The 17837-nt window shown below is 37.9% G+C and overlaps 1 protein-coding gene across 2 annotated transcripts in view; it reads left to right on the top strand.

Moving 5' to 3' along the window:
• The window catches only part of FMN2 (formin 2), a 269775-nt gene that overhangs the window by 135640 nt on the left and 116298 nt on the right, over positions 1 to 17837 (top strand). For both annotated transcript variants that reach the window (XM_054576717.1, XM_054576716.1), the window contains one exon: positions 2486 to 2547. In XM_054576717.1, coding sequence (XP_054432692.1) covers positions 2486 to 2547 — 62 coding nt within the window. The remainder of the gene's footprint in view (positions 1 to 2485; positions 2548 to 17837) is intronic.

The raw sequence follows: 17837 nt of genomic DNA, 5'->3' as shown, positions 1-17837 counted from the left end.
CACGTGGTCTCTTCCCACAACCAGCTGTTTACAGCTTTTTGGGGCTGGGTAATTGAGCCGTATCTACCTCCAATAGCTCCCATTCCAAAGTATTGTTACTTAAGTACTGTTAACTAGTCTACTAAGCTAGGATAGTCGCTGAGCTATAAGAAACATGTTTGCTGAGTACATGAGTGAATGCGTTATATTATTGCCTTGATTTGGGAATTTTATCAGTTAAAACTGTACCACCTACCTAATCACAGATTTTAAAGGAGGGGGCCCTGGAAGACGCCACTAACAATTAATCATGTGAATTTTAGTCTGAATCCTGATTTCTAAAATGTTAAAATGTGTTTTTTATATTGAGGAAGTAATAGCACCTCGATACCCTTACCTTTTCCCAAATTACATCTTTCACCTTCACCCCCTCTCTGGAACCCTGCCATTGCATCCATTCATCTGCCAGCCTCTAACCTTCCTCATTCCCAGCTGCATAAGCGTGACTATATTGCTTTGTCAACACGGCTGTTTCCCACTGAACTATGTTAGCATCTCTCAAGTGTAAAGCCCACTCTAGGGAAATTGTATGGAGTAGCTTTCTACTGAAATTTTCTGTGGATGATTAAAAAATGAGGTTTCATGGGTTAGAAACTTGTGACTTGCTTAGGACCATAAATCTATGGTTAGGCCCATATGACATTTATGAAGATAGTCTTCAGTACACCTGATGCTGCATGAGTTTAAAAGATGAGAAGTATCAGTGTATTCACTAGTAAAGTTTCACGTGGGGAAAATTTGTAGGAATAATAATTTGTTGTAAAATGATGGATTAAGTGAAAAAACAGTTGTATCTTTTATGCGTTTTGACTTGACTATGAATGATTTTATTGTGTTTCTTTTTCTTGTTCTGAGAATGAAATCGTATGCTAAGTTGACTACTAGCATTTCTTTTGTAGTTTCCCCCATCAATTTCTTGCTGTTTCGCCAGAGGAATGCAGAAATACTGGATTATTAGCTAAAGAACTTTGAAGTAAGACCTTTGGATTCAAGCTAAGATTTTCTTTAAGGGGCAGACTCTGTTCAAATCCAAAGGGAGTAATTCCATACATGAGCTTGCTGTTATTATTTGGGTTTTATGCATTTTGTTACATTATTTATAGCCACATTACCTCCAGTGAAAATCATTTGTTAATCCCATTTATTTAATTTTTGAAATATTGTCAAAGTTAGTTGGGCTGCATTTTTGCTACTTAGAGACACTAGTTTGCCCTATGTGGTCTATGGAGTGAAAAGATTTGTCTGAGAATCTTAATAATCAAATTCTTAGATTGATATTTGAGACTTAACTTTTTGGAAATGGAGATAGCAGGATACTATTTGGATGGAAGTACCATATTCTACTTACTATAATATTTGTTGATGAATCAAGGCCTCTGTTCCCAGCTTCAAGCAGAAAAGCTAAATTATCTTGGTTAGAATTCTCATCCATCATATGCTTCAGTTTCCCACTTGTCTTTCTTAATTCTTTCTTGGGATTTTGCCAGAGTCAACTAGAAAACGGCTCATGTACTTTAAGCTTTGAGTGAAAAGACATTGTAAAATGTCTCCGTTACCAAAACAAATACAACCAATTTGTGATTACCCGCTTTGTGAGCTTTCTTCCAGAAATCTTTAATCCCACAAGAGCTTCATTGGCTGCTCAACACAAACCTGATCATTGCAAATTCACCTCATAGCTAACTAATCTGTATGTAGGTAACACAGAATGCTTTCAATTCACCTATGTCCAAACTGAGCTGTAAAACACATCGACTCCAAAATGCAACCCAATTCTCAGGCCCCCAAAAAATGCATTTAAGAACACACTCCCAATTTTTGGTTGTCCATTCCGCCTCTCCCCTGTAGAAGCAGGAGTAGTTTGTATGCTAAATGTGGATTTTTAAGAATGCGTCTGTGCTAATGTCAATATCACAATCCAAGAATTGTTCTTTTACTATAACAATTTAAAAATTATAACAGGAAATGCAGCTATCATTTCTATAGTAAGTCCATCAGTTTAGTGATTAGAATTAACCTTTGTCATATATCTTTAGATAAATAGGCGGATAAGAGCGTTAATCAGCATAAAACTCTGGGGCAGTAATGGGAGTGATTTGCCTGCTTTTTGGTATTAAGCAAATTTTTCAAATTCAAGTGGTTGGTTCTTGAAAGACACTTTTATCTTGGCCATTTGATCAGGCCAGACTCATGAGATTTTTTATTTGTGGAGCATGTGACAGCTTTGACACTTCACCTCTGCCCCCATCGAAAGTCCTGGAGCATGACCTTTGTATTGGGGCAAGCGAACTCATGGAAGTTAGAGCCCCCACACCCACTGACCGTTGGCCGTGAACCCTGACTATTCTGGAGATGAACGCTACTGCTCAACATAGCCAGCCATCTTTTTACCGTTGGCTTATGGCTAAATAATTTCTATTCCTTCATCTTTTTTTTCTTTTTACAGCTGTTGTGAACTTGGACAATTCTGTGGTTGACCTGGAGACTCTGCAAGCTCTCTATGAGAATGTGAGTAATAGAAGGAATTTTAAGTGTGAGTATATAATACATACACAATACTTGTCACTGTATGCATCTAGGCTCGTTGCTTTAAGAAGGAAATTTAATCTGGGTGTACTGAATTTATGTAAGTACAGATTTGTTAAAATGTGTTCTAGGAACATACTGAACAAGTGTGTGGTTTGTAGTTGTAAAGATTGTGATTCAAAGCATGTTGTATGTGAGGCCGTTCACATTCCCTCCTTTTAGCTATAAAAATAGGGAATATTTCTGTGGAGCCTCATTTGAGCTGAGTACTGTCCTGTGCGCTAACTCATTTAGTCTTCCCATGAAAACTATAGATAGGTACCACTGTTTTCTCCGTTTTACACAGAGGGAATTTAGGCACGGAGAGGTTAGATGGCCTGCTCGAGGTCACAGAGCTGGTGTTGTGGCGTAGTTGGGATTTAATTCATTTGGGCTTCATTTCTCTAAACTCCCACAGTTTATTTTAGTAAATGGCAGGGCATCCTGGTCTCCTTTCTAAGCCGTCGGCAGGAACAGTGTAAGGTATCGGAGGAGAATGACCACGGCGCGGTGCAGTCCAGGCCTGCGGAAGGCACGGTCTATTCGGGGATATATGAAACGGTTTTAGCTGGGACGTGGCATTAAGTAGCATGGATTCACCCCATAAGAAAGCAGTTCTCTTTTCAGTGCTTTTGATTATATCTGTGAGAAAGTCTCAGGATGGCCCTGTTTTCACTCTAATAATGTTGGGTTCTGTTTTCATTTTGTTTTTGATCTTGCTTGTGCTCTGTCTGGTTTTTAAGCTTATATGCTATTTAGGGGCATGGCCTTAGTTGGTCGTTGGCTGTTTCTTTGCCAAGTCAAAGAATCCTGGCTTTGGGAGACACATGTGGACAAGATGCAGACTCTTCCCTAAACACTCCCTAGGGACAGTGTGTTCAACCTGCCTGTCCGCCCTTGACTTTGGTACTTTTAAAAATACATACGTGGTTTCCCCTGTGAGATTAATACCTTTGTTAAGAGAAAAGATTTCTCATGGTGCACTGCACAGAATCCATCAGTTTTAGAGTTGCTACCCAGTCAGCCAACACAGGCTGTCAGACCAAATCACTAATGAAGACTGAGAGCGAAGGTTGAGTGGTTTATTATGTAGCTTTTGCTTCATGATGGAAAACTGGAAAAAATAAATTATGTATGCAATATATTAATAACCCAGTGAAATAGATATTCAAAACATAATCATTTAGAGGTACAGAGAGTTCTCATTTCTCTCGAATCTTTTATACTAACCCTCTCCGAACCAGGAGAGCCATATGGAAGAAAGGAGAAAATAACAGGTAAAGTAATTTCTTCAGCAGGTCATAATGACATATGATGTAACTCTATATGTGTGTGTGTGTATATATATATATATGTGGCTATTTTTCTTATGCATACATTATACTGGGGTTAACAACAATAAGTTTACAGTTGTGAGTACACAAAACAATTTATTTTTGTATTATTATTTATTATTGTATTATTTATTTGTATTACAACCGGAAGCCTACCTTGCCCACCCTTGCATAAGCATCTATACATGTGTTTACATATATACATAATATATATGAATGTGTGTATATTATATAAAGACATATGAATGTCTTATTTTAACCTGGTGTATCCATGTGCAGAAATGTATACAGAAACAAATGCAGAAATTTAAAAGTCAACTATATTAATGAGAGAACATTAATTTGCAATAATTTAGAGTATTTTATTTGTGTTTTTAGCCTTTCAAAGTAAATTAGTTTCACAAAATATAAATTTCTGATTCTGAACAAATCAGATAGCTACCCAGGATTTGTGTCTTCTTAACCTCATTCTCCATGAAAATAGGGAAGTGGAATGGCTGGGTCCTATAATAGATCTATTTTTAATTTTTTGAGAAATCTCCACAGTTTTCCATAGTGGCTGCACCAAAAGTGTACAAGGGTTCCCTTTTCTCCACATCCTCACCAACACGTTATTTGTTGACGTTTTTTACAACAGCCATTCAGACTGGTGTAAAATAGACTCTATACATATATATGGATATATATTAATGTCATGATAACCACAAACCAAAACCTATGTAAAACACAAATATAGGGAGAAAGGAACCCAAACAAAATGCTAAAGAAAACCAGCAAGTCAAAAGAAAAGAGATGAAGAGAAGAATGGAAAAGAGAAGATAGCAACCAAAATAAAGAAAATGGCAATAAGAACATACCTATCAATAATAGCTTTAAATGTAAACAGACTAAATGTTCCAACCGAAAGACACAAGGTGGCAGAATGATTTAAAACAAATAACAAGACCCATCTATGTTATCTCCAAGAGACTCATTTTACACTGAAAGACAGACATAGCTGAAATCAGAGGGATGGAAAAAGATATTCTCTGAAAATTGAAATAAAGAGAAAGCTGGGGTAGCAATGCTCATATCAGACAAAATAAACTATAAAAAAAAATGTAAAGAGGCAAAGAAGGTAATATAGAATGATAAAGAGACCCACCCAAAGAAAGGATGTAACAATTATAAATATCAACATACCCAACATAGGAACACTTATATAAAACCAATATTAATGCATGTAAAAGCAGATATTAACAGCAATACAATAATAGTAGGGGACCATCTCAATGAGAAGTTATCACACAGAAAATATGTAAGGAAATGATGACCTTAAATACCACATTAAACCATACCAACTTAATAAGACATTTTAAGAACATTTCATTCCAAAAATGAAGAATACACATTTTTCTCCAGTGCACTTTATGTTTTTAATGTCACATTTTATAACTTTTTGTTTTATATATCCCCAGTCTGTTTATTCTATAATACTTACAGTTAAGTTTGCTTCTTTTATGTTTCAACCTCCATATTAGCTTTTTAAGTGATTTATTCACTGTTTTTTATTATGTATTTACCCTTACCAGTGAGATGTTTTCCTTGTATTTTCTTATAGGCCTTTCAATTCTTTATAAAGAAGACCTTTTAAAATTGTTGTAAAGCCTGTTTATTGATGGTAACCTCCTTTAGTTTTTGCCTAAGAAACTCTTTATCTCTCCTTCAGTTTCAAACAACAGCCTTTCCAGAAGTATTATAGGTTGTAGCTTACTTTCTTTCAGCACTTTAAATGTTTCCTGCTACTCCCTTCTGGCCTGTAAAGTGGCTGCTGAGAAATCAGGTGATAGGCTTAAGGGGTTGTCCTTGTATGTGACTTGCTGTTTCCTTCTTATTGCCATCAAGATTGCTTCTTTACCCTTAACTTTGCCATTTTAATTAAAATAAGTCTTGGCGTGAACCTCTTTGGGTTTATTTTGTTTGGAACTCTTTGTGCTTCTTATACTTGGATGTCTGTTTTCTTTTCCAGATTAGGAAAATTTTCAGCTATTATTTCTTCAAATACATTTTTTGCCTCTTTCTCTCTTCTCCTCCTGGAATCCGTGCGATGCAAATGTTAGAGTGCTTGATGTTGTTCCACAGGTCCCTTATACAACCCTGATCTTTAAAACTTGGTCTTTTTGGTGCCTTGACTATATGATTTTCACTATTCTTACTTTCAGGTCACTAATTTATTCTTCTTTATTAACTGATCCACTGTCGATTTCTCCTAATATAGTCTTCATTTTAGTTATTGTAGTTTTTACTCTGATGGTTTTTTGTTATGTTTTCTAACTCTTTTTCAAAGTGCTCTCAGTTCCTCTATTCTACCCTGAAGTTTGTTGAGAACCCTTATGAGCATTTCTTTGAATTCTTTACCAGGCATATTATTTTTCTCCATTTCATTAGCATTTTTCTGCAGAGTTTTTTCTTGTTGTCATTTAGGACATGTTCTTCTGTTTCCCCATTTTATTTGACTGCCTGTGTTTATTCCTGTGAGTTAGATGAATTAGCTCTCTCTCCCCATCTAGAAAAAGTAACCTCTGTAAACTGTGTGATGGATGGTTTTAGCAGACCAGTTGTAGTTGAGCACGGTATGTGCGTAGCCTGTGCTGCAGCCTCTGCTGCAGCCTCGGCAGGGTGAGTGAGTTTCCTGTGTGCCCTTCTGATCTGGGTTGGGCTGCTTGATGTGCACGTGGCTTGCCCTGTTTCTTTAATTGTCTGTTGCAGGAGCTGAGTCCGGGCGAGGATGTGCTGAGTGTGGCTGTTGTAGGTCTCTACTAGTTCTGTACTTTCTCAGCCTCTGGGTAACCCTATGAATTTTATATTTCTTTTATATTTTGTAAAAAAAAAAAAAAGGGAGGGGTATTTTGGTAGAGATTGCAGTAAATCCGTAGATTGTTTTGGGTAACATCAACATCCCAACAACATTCAACCTTTCTATCCATATACACAAAATGTCTTTCTATTTCTTTGTGTCATCTTTAATTTTTTATCAACATTTTACAGTCTTTAGTGTACAAGTCTCACTCTCTTAATTAAGTTTATGCCTAAGTATTTTTTATGTTATCGTAAATGGGATTGTCCTCAAATTTTACTGAATTAATTTATTAGTTCTTAACAGTTTTTCATGTGATCGTGAGGGCTTTCTATGTATCAAATCATATCATTCTAAAACAGAGGCAATTTTACTCTTTTCCTTTCTGATTGGTTCCCTTCCCTCCTCTCCCTTCTCCCTCCATCCTCTCCCCTCCCCTTTGCTTTTCTTTCTCCCTAATTGCTCTGGCTAATACTCCCAGTACTGCATTGAATAGAAGTAAGAGCGAACAGCAGTGCCTTGTTCCTGATCTTAGTGTAAAAGCTTTCAGTTTTCCACCACTGAGTATGATACTTGCTGTGGGCTTGTCACATGTGGCCTTTATTATGCTGACTAATTTCCCTCTGTTCCTAGTTTATTGAGAGTTTTTGTCATGAAGGGATGTTGAATTTTATCAAATGCTTATGATGAACACACAACTTTATCCTTCATTTTGTTAATGAGATGTATCACATTAATTGATTTTTATATATTGATCCATCCTTGCATTCCACAGATAAATCGTATCTGATCATGGTAAATGATCATTTTAATTTTTCGGTTGAATTCAGTTTGCTAGTATTTTGTTGAGGATTTTTACGTCTAATGCTCATCAGGGATACTGGCATGTAGTTTTCTTTACTTGTAGTGTCTTTGTCTGGCTTTGGTATTAGCGTAATGCTGGCCTCATAAAATGTATTTGGAAGTACTTCTTCCTCTTCAGGTTTTTGGAAGAATTTGAGAAGGATTGGCATTAATTCTGTTTTAAATGCTTGGTAAAATTTGCCAGTAAAGCCATCTGGTTCTGAGCTTTTATTTGTTTGGAGGTTTTTGATTACTCATTCATCCTTCTTAGTCATTATAGGTGTGTTCAGAATTTCTTTTTTTTAAATTTAATCTTAGTAGGTTACATGTTCCTGAGAATTTATCCTTTTTTTCTAAGTTATCCATTTTGTTGGCTTAAAATTTTTTATAGTTGTCTCTTACAATTTTTCTTATTTTGTGGCATCAGTTATGTCTTTTTCATTTCTGATCATATTTATTTGTACCTTTTCTCTTTGTTATTCTAAGGCTTGTCAATTTTATCTTTAAAAAAGCCAAATCTTAGTTTTATTGATTTTTTTTCATGTTGTTTTCTTATTCTATTTCACTTATTTCTGTTCTAATTTTTATTGCTATACTTCCATTTTCTAAGTTTGGGTTTAATTTGTTCTTTATCTAATTTTTAAGGTATAAAGTTAGGTTATTTCTTCTTACTAATGTGTGTATTGCTGTAAACTTCCCTTTTAGTGCTACTTTTGCTGCATCTCATAAGTTTTGATAGTTGAGTGTTTACTTTGAATTGTCTCAAGATTCTTCCTGATTTCTGTTTCTTCTTTGACCCATTGGTTATTCAAAAGTATGTTGTTTAATTTCCACCTATTTGTAAAATTTCAGTTTACCTTTAGCTATCGATTTCTAGTTTCATTTAATTTCATTAGCAAAGATACTTTGTAAGGTTTTAGGGTTTGTTTTTTTTTTAATTTACAAAAAATTGTTCTGGGAACTCTAACATGTGATCTATCCTGGAGAATATTTACCATGTGCTTGAGGTGAATGTATAATTTATTGTTGTTGGGTTGAAAATTCTGTGAATGTTTGGTTCATTTGGTCTACAGTATTAATCATGTCCAGTGTGCCTTTGTTGAATGTCTGCTTGATCTATTTACTATGGACAATGGGATGTTCAGATCTCCTACTGTTATAGCCATGCGTTGCACAGTGATGTTTTGGTCAACAAGTGATCTCATATATCACAGTGGTCCTGTAAGATTCTAATGGTCCCGAAACATTTCATCCCCTAGTGATGTCATAAAGTGGTAGCGCAGCCATTACCACATGTTCGTGAGATGCTCCTGTAAACAAACCTACCGCGTTGCCAGTCATATGGTCCCTGGTACTTGATAGGGATAATAAATGGCTATGTTGGTGGTTTGTGTATTTACTATACTTTTTATTGTTCTAATAGAGTGTACCCTCCCAATTAAAAAAAATTGCTGTAAAACAGCACACCATGTTACCCCAACAGCAACCTCACACATCTTGTGTTGACTGTGTCTCTTGAATACAACGCTTTTCTTGTGCGAGATTCGGTAATACGCTGCACAGGCCTTTGTAGGCCAGGAGCAACTGGCTGTACCGTGCAGTCTAGGTGTGCACTAGGCTGCACCGTCTAGGTTTGGGTAAGTGCGCTCAGTAATTGCGCAGTGAGAAAATCACCTAACGATGCATTTGTCTGAATGTATCCCTACCGTTTTTTTGGTACCTGACTGTATTGTGTTTCTTTGTTTCCCCTGCAGATCTATCAGTGTTTGCTTTATATATTTAGGTGCTCTGATACTGGGGGCACATGTTCTATCTTACTGATTAACCCTTTTTTAAATCATTGTCTAATGACCTTCTTTGTCTCCTACTGATAGTTTTTGACTTAAAGTCTATTTTGTCTGATACAAGTATAGCTGCCTCTGCACTCTCGGTTACTGTTTGCATGAATTGAATGCCTTTTTGCATCCATTTAGAAATGGAGAGAGACTGAAAAGTCTCTCTATATCTTTAAATCTAAAGGTGAGTCTCTTGTACACAGCATACAGTTAAATCTTGTATTTTTTAAAGGCAGTTAACCGGTCTCTGCCATTTGATTGATGAGATTGTCATTTACTTAAAGTAATTATAGGTAAAGTATTTATTACCATTTTTAAAACTCTTTTCTGTTTGTCTTGTAGTTTTTTCCCCTCTGCCTTTCTTTATGTTTCGTTGTTTGCTTCTTGCGGGGGTTGTGGAAGGTTGTATTCATATGCTGTAATTCTTTCCTCAGTTTCTTTCTTGCATATCATTAACTATTATGTTTTATGTTTCTAATGCTTTGTCTTTTATCTTTTATACTGGAATTAAAAGCGATTTTCCTATTTCTGTTCCAGTAATGCAGTATTTTCTATGTGCCTATGTTTTTGACTTTACCAATGAGTTTTGTACTTTGTTATGCAATATGTTGTTGTTTGGCGTCTTTTCATTTGAAGGTGAAATACCTTCAGTGTTTCTTGTAAGACATCTCAAGTGATGATAAACTTGTTCAGCTTTTGTCTGTCTAGGAAAGATTTTATTGTTCCTTTATTTTTAAGGGACAGTTTTGCTGAGTATAGCATTTGTAGTTATAGTTAAAACTGTTCAAGTTAAAACTGCTCAATTTAAAAATGAAGCTCTCAGATTTATAATATATGCTTAATTAAATGGTAATTATCGGGGCGGTGGCATTTTAAACAGAATTCTTTCTTCATTAAATTATTAATGTAGTGAGAACAATAGTGTAATATAGTTTGGCAAATGTTACCATTGGTGCACTTCAAATAAACTCAGATTTCCAGAGAGATATATATTATGTTATGCCAAGGAAAGTAGCTACTATATACTTACAACTTAGTATTGTCACTGTTTTACCTTTTACTAAATAATTGAATATATAACCCCTTTTATGTGTTTTTTCCTACTCATAGTTCTTATCGTAAGAATTATCACATAAAAATGTCATCTTAGTATTTTAGGGTACTTAGTATAGTAATTGTATATGAACCATCGTTATAATAATTCATTATAATTTGAAGTCCTTAAATGTAACATTTTCTAGAGCAGATATATTGACATATTTTTAAACTCTTCTGTCCTACAGAAGAAGAAAAATCAATGGGAGGAAAATGGCAGTTGTCCAGTGTAGAATTTTTTAATATTACATTATTTTAAAGATGACATTTCAAGGACAAATCGCAGGAGATGGGGACAGGAAACCACGTGGAGACCTCAGGCGTGATATCCTGCCTGCGGCGCAGGCAGGCCTGATGTGCTGAAGGGACGGCAGCAAGGCCCACAGGAAAAAGTGCGGGGGAGGGACGTGTGGTGTGCCATGCATGGAAGGGACCAGCCCCTCTAGAGCCTTTAAGCCTTTGTAAGATTTTGACTTGCTCTGAGTAAAATGGGAGGTTAACACAGGGTTTTGATCAGAGGATTCACATTTCAGAAGGAAGGCTTTGATTACTGAAGAATAGATCAGGGAGAGACAAGACGGAACGGCAGAGACTGCAAAGAGTGAGAAATGATAATGGCTTGGGCCCTAGGAGAAGCAATGGAGCTGGAGAGAAGGGGTCAGGTTCTGGAAATATTTTGAATAATAGGTCAATAGAATTTGCTAATAGTTTGCATGTGCACCGTGAGAAAGCCAGCGGGGGTGAGCCCAAGGATTTTGGCCCGAGCGATGGGAACAGTAGGAGCACCATTAACTGATACGTGGAAGTGATGGGAAAAATCTGTCTTGGTCATGTTTGGTTCGAGTTATCCGATCATTCAATCAATATGTGGAAACAGGAGCTTAGCAGGCTCAAGGCAGAAAGTGGGACGTGGGTCTCTGAGAGTTATTAGGAGTGTCTAGTCTATCAATCTTGTTCCAGTCGGGGGACAGAAGCCACAGAATAATGTAAACAGGGAGGCTCATTAGAAAGAATGACTTATCTGTGACAGGGGCATGCAAGGATGGACAGATAACTAACTGGTGCCCCAGGGCGGAGGGGGCGTAACCGAGTGAGGACAAACTTGGAAGGGGGCTCTTTCCCCAAGGCCACTGCGCAGCTCAGTCGGGAGAAGGTGTGGCTTCAGCCCCCTGGTCTGCCTGGGCCACAGCTGGCCCCCAGTCCTTTGGCAGCAGGGAGCAAACATCTGGGCAGCAGGTGGGCCACAGCTGGCCTGCAGGAGTCAGGGTGCTGCAAGGAGCATGAAGCCCACCGCATAGAGCAACGATGTCGACAGTGACCAGCAAACAAGCCACAGGGTACAGGCGAGCGATGGCTGGTTCAGGGGTACAGTGCCGAGTGTCCGCATAAGGAACGTAGAGCTCGCTGGGCCTAGGCTAGGACTTCGAGGTTGCCACAAGGTTCTGCTCACTCTGGGGGTCCTGAGGCTGTGGCTGGGGCAGAAGACCCCCAGATGTCCTTAGACATCTACACTTCTGAGTCACTGTAGCAGGAAGAAGAGGTAAATAACTGTACTCCAGAATCAGGGAGCAGAGCCCCCTTGCTCCATCAGTGTCCCTCCAGCACCTCCTACTGGCAGAGCCTAATATTGCGTTCACTGTAAAGGAAGACATTCTAAGAGCCCGTCCACATTACCTGCCTACCTTGGAGTGGGTCCAATGGGGTAAATTGGGCGCTGAGAGTCAATAACCAGCTCAGACCATAGAAAAGGCAGAGGGTTGGGGAGGTTTGCTTTTTTCCGGCATGCAATTCACAGGTAACTTGTCACTCCGTACTATGTGAGTCTTGCTCCTGTGAAGGTATCTCCAGAAGGAAAAAGTGACGTGCGTGCTTGGACTCGGCTGAAGTTCCCCTTGGAAATGTTCCAGACTTTATTGTGTTGGCATAACTGTGGTCACTAATGTCAGGCCTGAAACAGGGTTTGAAAGGTATCAGAGCGGAATCGGAGTTTTGCCTCCGTCATTTCATAATGAAATTTGAAGGGGCATTTAAATTTTACCTAGAAAATTTCATCTAGAAAAAATAAACTGGAGTTGATGTTTAAGCTCCGTTTTTTTGTTATGAAATATATGAGGAATAATCTTATTTAGCATTCCACTACTTACCCTGGAGGACAAAATAACATAACCAACCTGAAACCTTTCTCATAAATATATGCTTTCTTTTTTGCCAGATGCTTAAATATCATCGGACTGTTTTGAAATAGTTGTATTTGATCTCTGTGAAACAGATGGAAGTATTTGTTTTACAAACCTTATTTAGAATATAATCTTTTTTTTTCTCCCCTAATTGCATATGTTTGGCGATGAGCATTCTCTTCTAGATGTGAATGAATTTTGGGCAGACTCCAAATCTAAACACACCCTAATTTCCAAAAGCGCAATCCTGCGGGCCCAATTCCTGTTTACGGAGGAATCAAAACGTAGTGAAACTACATAGTTACCAAGTACAGTACCAATTTCTGAGTTTTAAAAACCCAAAATCGTTATAGTTTATTCTGGGTTGTTGACTGCTGTTGAGTTCAGATAGACACTCTTTGTAAGTCATATACGACATATACAGTTGGTTAAGTATATCTTTTGCTTCTGATTTTTAATATACATATATTCTCTATATATGGCACAGTGAGTTGGTGAGCAGGTAGGCAGTGATGGGCTGGAGAATAGAGGAGTAGTTGAGGTCAATTCTTAATTTTTATTTAGCGTGTCGAATGGATAGCATCAAGTCAAAAATATATCCGTAAAAATGTCCATGTATAACTATTAGTTGAATTGTGTTTTTCAGATAATGGTTCAACTCTTTCTTTATTTCATATTCAAGGAACAAAAAAAAATCTTAAATATTAAAATAAAACTAAACCCTGGAAGGGAATCCTATTAGAAGTTCAGTTGAAGAAAAAAAAATTAAAAAGGATTGTAAGGGAAAAAAAATTCCACACCCTTTTGGAATTAAACAGCTCTAATCCAATTAGAAGGAAAAAAACCAAACAGGTAGGGTTGAAAGAACGAGAGGTTTAAATTTACACTTCTCAGGATTGGATTTCATAGGCATCCTTTATAGTTTTAGCAACCTTTACTTAGGATGGTAGTTGCGATACCATAAACTTTAATCTGGAAGAAGGATATATAGAGTGCATGTCACATGATAGCATCCTCAAAAGTAGATACCGTATTACATTAATGAAAATGAATTGGATTAACCATCTGTGTTCCCATAACTTCCTAGAGGTATTTAATTGATTCATGTTTTAAGCAACACTTAATCATTAGGTTCTTCAAACAAATGTGAGAGAAGAAGTATTGTATTTTTTCCACATAGCTGTTTTAAAATTATCATACTCTCATGTTTCATTGTTTTATTGAGTTGGTTCATGGAATCCCTGCAAATATGCTTATTTTCAGCTATAAATGTGCTTAAGGTGAATTTCAGGATTAAAAATGAAAAGCTTTAGAACTTGAATTGCTTGCAGATTGACTCTATAGACTTAATAAAAACCAGAAATTATATTTCTTTCTTGTACATCTAGGATGTGATGTTGCCTGCCAAGTCATAAAATTACCGACTGATTCTTACAGCTCTGCTCCTTTAGATACACTGACTATCTTCAACGAGTTTCTGAAAAAAAATGAAAGTTAAAAGGATTAACACTGCAGCGCTGGAAATAGGAGGAAATAGATAACACATGATTGTTCCTATACATTTTTCATCTTATTTTAATAGGAGATTGTAATTTGGTGATATTCAAAAGGTTGACTTACTGGAGAACAGTTAACATTTCTATGTTCACTATGGGCTTGTACAGTTGATGGCTATTTACTATTTGCAGGTAGGTTCTCTGAGCACTTCTTTTCCACATTTGGTTTAGTTTTGCATGGTCTGGCCTTGCACAACTACGGTGTCTCCACCACCCTGCGGCAGGCTCCCAGCTGTTTGCCCTCCAGCCACCTCTCCTCTCTGTTTCTCAAAATTTCCTAGATCCCACCTCTGGAACAGCAGCATTGACAAAAGCTGTTCTTTCAGACAGGAAATTTCTACTTATCATCTTCCCCTAGTAACCACTACTGAACCTTTAGTTCTCATTCCCTCCTTCCTTAGGAATTCTTCCTTGTCCCAAATTCTCCTGTTACAGACTCTTAAAGACCTTATTTTTAGAGCATTTAGCTGAGATATTCCATGCATGGGCACTTTTCTTTATTTTCATCCTTTCCAATAACACGGAAGTTCTTTCTTCCTTAGTGTTATATTGCCTTGGGACATAATAAGCAGTATGAAAATTATTTACTTAATGAATGCAAACAGTTATTTATGGTATTTATAACACTAGCCTTGACAAAGTTCTTTTGAGTAGAATACCTTTTAAAATATCAAGGTTTTGATCATTATTTTTTTATGTATTGGGGTGACATTGGTTAATAAAATTATATAGGTTTCAGGTGTACAGTTTTATAATACATCATCCATACACTGTATTGTGTGTTCACCACCCCAAGTCAAGTCCCCTTCCATCCCCGTCTTTTTAATGATGGCATATGTTTCAAGGACGAAGGAGTAACTGTGAGCAGATGTTCCGCAAAGTTAAATTTCAGGATCAGTTTTTACTTTTACATTTGAATCAAGGACTCCTGCTTTCTTGTCACTGTGTAAGAAGGCCGAGTGTCTGACAGTATATTCCAGAATCTGTTAGCCCACGTTAAGTGCAGTTGTTGAGCAGGTAAGGTTAACATTACCCCAGCATTTACCTGCATGCACGTCAAGGTTACTGCCTGCCTTCTGGGTTGGGGAAGGAGACTTATAGGTAGATTGTGTTCACTGCCCTGCGGTGCCTCTTCCTGCTCCTGGGTTTCTCCTTTTCCCCAACCAACTATTCATCTTATTTCAAATTACTAGATCCAATACAGAAAGTAATTGCCTGAAATTTACTATGTCATTTATCATTGCAACATTTATTCTTTAGGCTCTTTAGGCTCCCATTGTTACCACCTACCCTTCCCTTTTGAGTCTCCTTACTAAGTGAGCTCCGGGTAGAAGGTGAGTCATCCAGGATGAAGAGGGTCACGCCAGGCCATTCATTTTCACTCCTGTGCATCCAATGCTTCCTTATTCTAACAGATATTTAGGAAGGTTCCTTTATCATCCTGAAAAGAAATTGATGGATAATTCAATCTACATATAGAACTTAAATCATACAATGTCTGCACTTACAAGTAGAAATCACAAAGTAATAGATAATATTATATGATCCATTTAGTTATGTAAATGCTTAGAAATGATTGAAGCCGAAGATATAATGAAGTAGGCAGATCTTTGTCCTTTTATTATAATCACCTTGAAATTTGTACTACAATAACTGAAAATGGCTTAACTGAATTTTCCAAAATGGCAAACAGTTGGTAAAGTTGAAATATTTTTTTTGAAGATACGTGCCATGGCTCCATTTCTGGAAATCCCATGGATATGAAAATATAGTATTTAATATTAAACTAAATATTAAAATAATGTAGAAAAATTATAATCTGTATTAATAGCTTGAAAAATACTTCATGCTTATATGTTTTCTTTTCCTACTTATGTTTTTGTACATAGTACATATCCAGGAAATATGCTGGTTCCAGCCCCCTACCCCCTGAAGGAGAATATACTTTTGCTGGGCAGCTAAAATATGCATAAAATTTTAATTACTATATAAAAATTCAAGTGCTAACATTTAATTAAATAATAATTGAACACAAAATATAAGGCACTTTAATCCCATCCCCCCAAAAGATCATAAAGCTGAGGCGTTTGGGGGACGGGAGGTGGGATATCCATCTGTAGCTGGGGGCACACATGCTTATGGAATGTGTCAGCTGCAGGTTGTCACCACCAGTTCCGCGCCAAAAGGAGCCCCTGGTTTGGGGTGCATGAGGAAAGAGAGACTTTGTTCAGCACAAATGGCTCTGTTGTGGAAGAGCTCAGCACTGGAACAGCGTGACGGCGACACAGAGGAGCTGTGACACAGCTCAAGAGCAGGCGCAATTATGAAACAGCACGGCTGTGGAACAGCCCAGGCCAGGTGGCCCAGGCGAGGCAGCTCCGGCGTCACAGCTCCGCTTTGGCGAGGCCGCGCTGTGCTGCTGTCCTGGGCCGGCTGAGGCCGGCGACCGTAGTTTCCCTGGAAACCGAAAGGGCGCTCCAGTGAAAGAGGTGGAACTGGCCTAAACAGCGAAGAAGAGCTCTTGTCCTTAGGTCTGGCTTGGTCTATTTTCATGCAAATGAGATCTCCAAATCCTCGCAATTGGATTGGTCCAGAAAGCACTGGTCTCATTGGTAGAATGGAGCCACTCTGATTGGTCAGTGAGAGGCAAATGAGGCTGTAGTTGTACGGCTCCCGTTGCGGAGGGTTCGAGGGGGCTGTCTTCTAAGAGTTGACTCAGACTGGCGGGGCAGTACTGCTTTTCCCTGAAGCCCAGACACCACGAGAGACCCCTGCTTAGCAGTGGCGACTAGACGCTGTTTATAAACTTGAGCTTAGTTAGCATCCAGGAGTCCTTCTTTACAGGCACATTTGTTCTTGGGGTCCACGCAGAGGGAGACCCGGCCGCCAGATTTCACACTTCCTGAGAAATCCTGGTCCAACTACTGACCTACTAGAACTCCCAGGCCTGTCTTTAATATGCGTTGACCTGAACCTAAGAGATAGCCAAGATATCTACTGTTTGGAAAGAGGGGAGGGGAGAAAGGAAAAGATACAATATTATTGCTGTCCTCTGATTATTTATAAAGTAGGAGAATAAATTTTTAATAGACAAAAATTATTGTTGGAATGACTTTCATGTTGGCTTAACTCTAGCTTTGATCCCTGGTGCTGTTTTTCTTGTATTTTAGCTCTAAATGTAAACCTTGTTTGATACTGAAAACACTTGTTTGCTTCTCCTTTTAATGCAGCCTCTTCTTGTCCCTGAGGAGGTCCCCCCTTAGAAGAACATGAATGGCACATCCTTGTGTGTTTTGTCAAATTGTGATTAGCACCCAGTCTGTCCTTACAAACCATTTTAGATATTAATTATATTCTGCTGTGACCTACCTCTTAGTTCTTTGAGAACATTAGCACACCTTTTAGCTCAGTGGAGTGCAGCAAGTATTTCTTGCACTTTTGCTCTTTAATAACTAACTACTCAGCCCTCCTTGGAGGACAGTCTCTTCTGACACGTGTGTACTCAAAACATTTCCCAGTAATTTTCCATGATGGCAGGCACACCCTAGAGAAATGAT

This window comes from Pteronotus mesoamericanus, unplaced genomic scaffold, assembly GCF_021234165.1.
Source record: "Pteronotus mesoamericanus isolate MK-2021 breed Mesoamerican mustached bat unplaced genomic scaffold, CSHL_Meso_final contig_347, whole genome shotgun sequence".
NCBI classification, from domain to species: Eukaryota; Metazoa; Chordata; class Mammalia; order Chiroptera; family Mormoopidae; genus Pteronotus; species Pteronotus mesoamericanus.
This window is presented reverse-complemented; position numbering and strand designations above follow the sequence as displayed.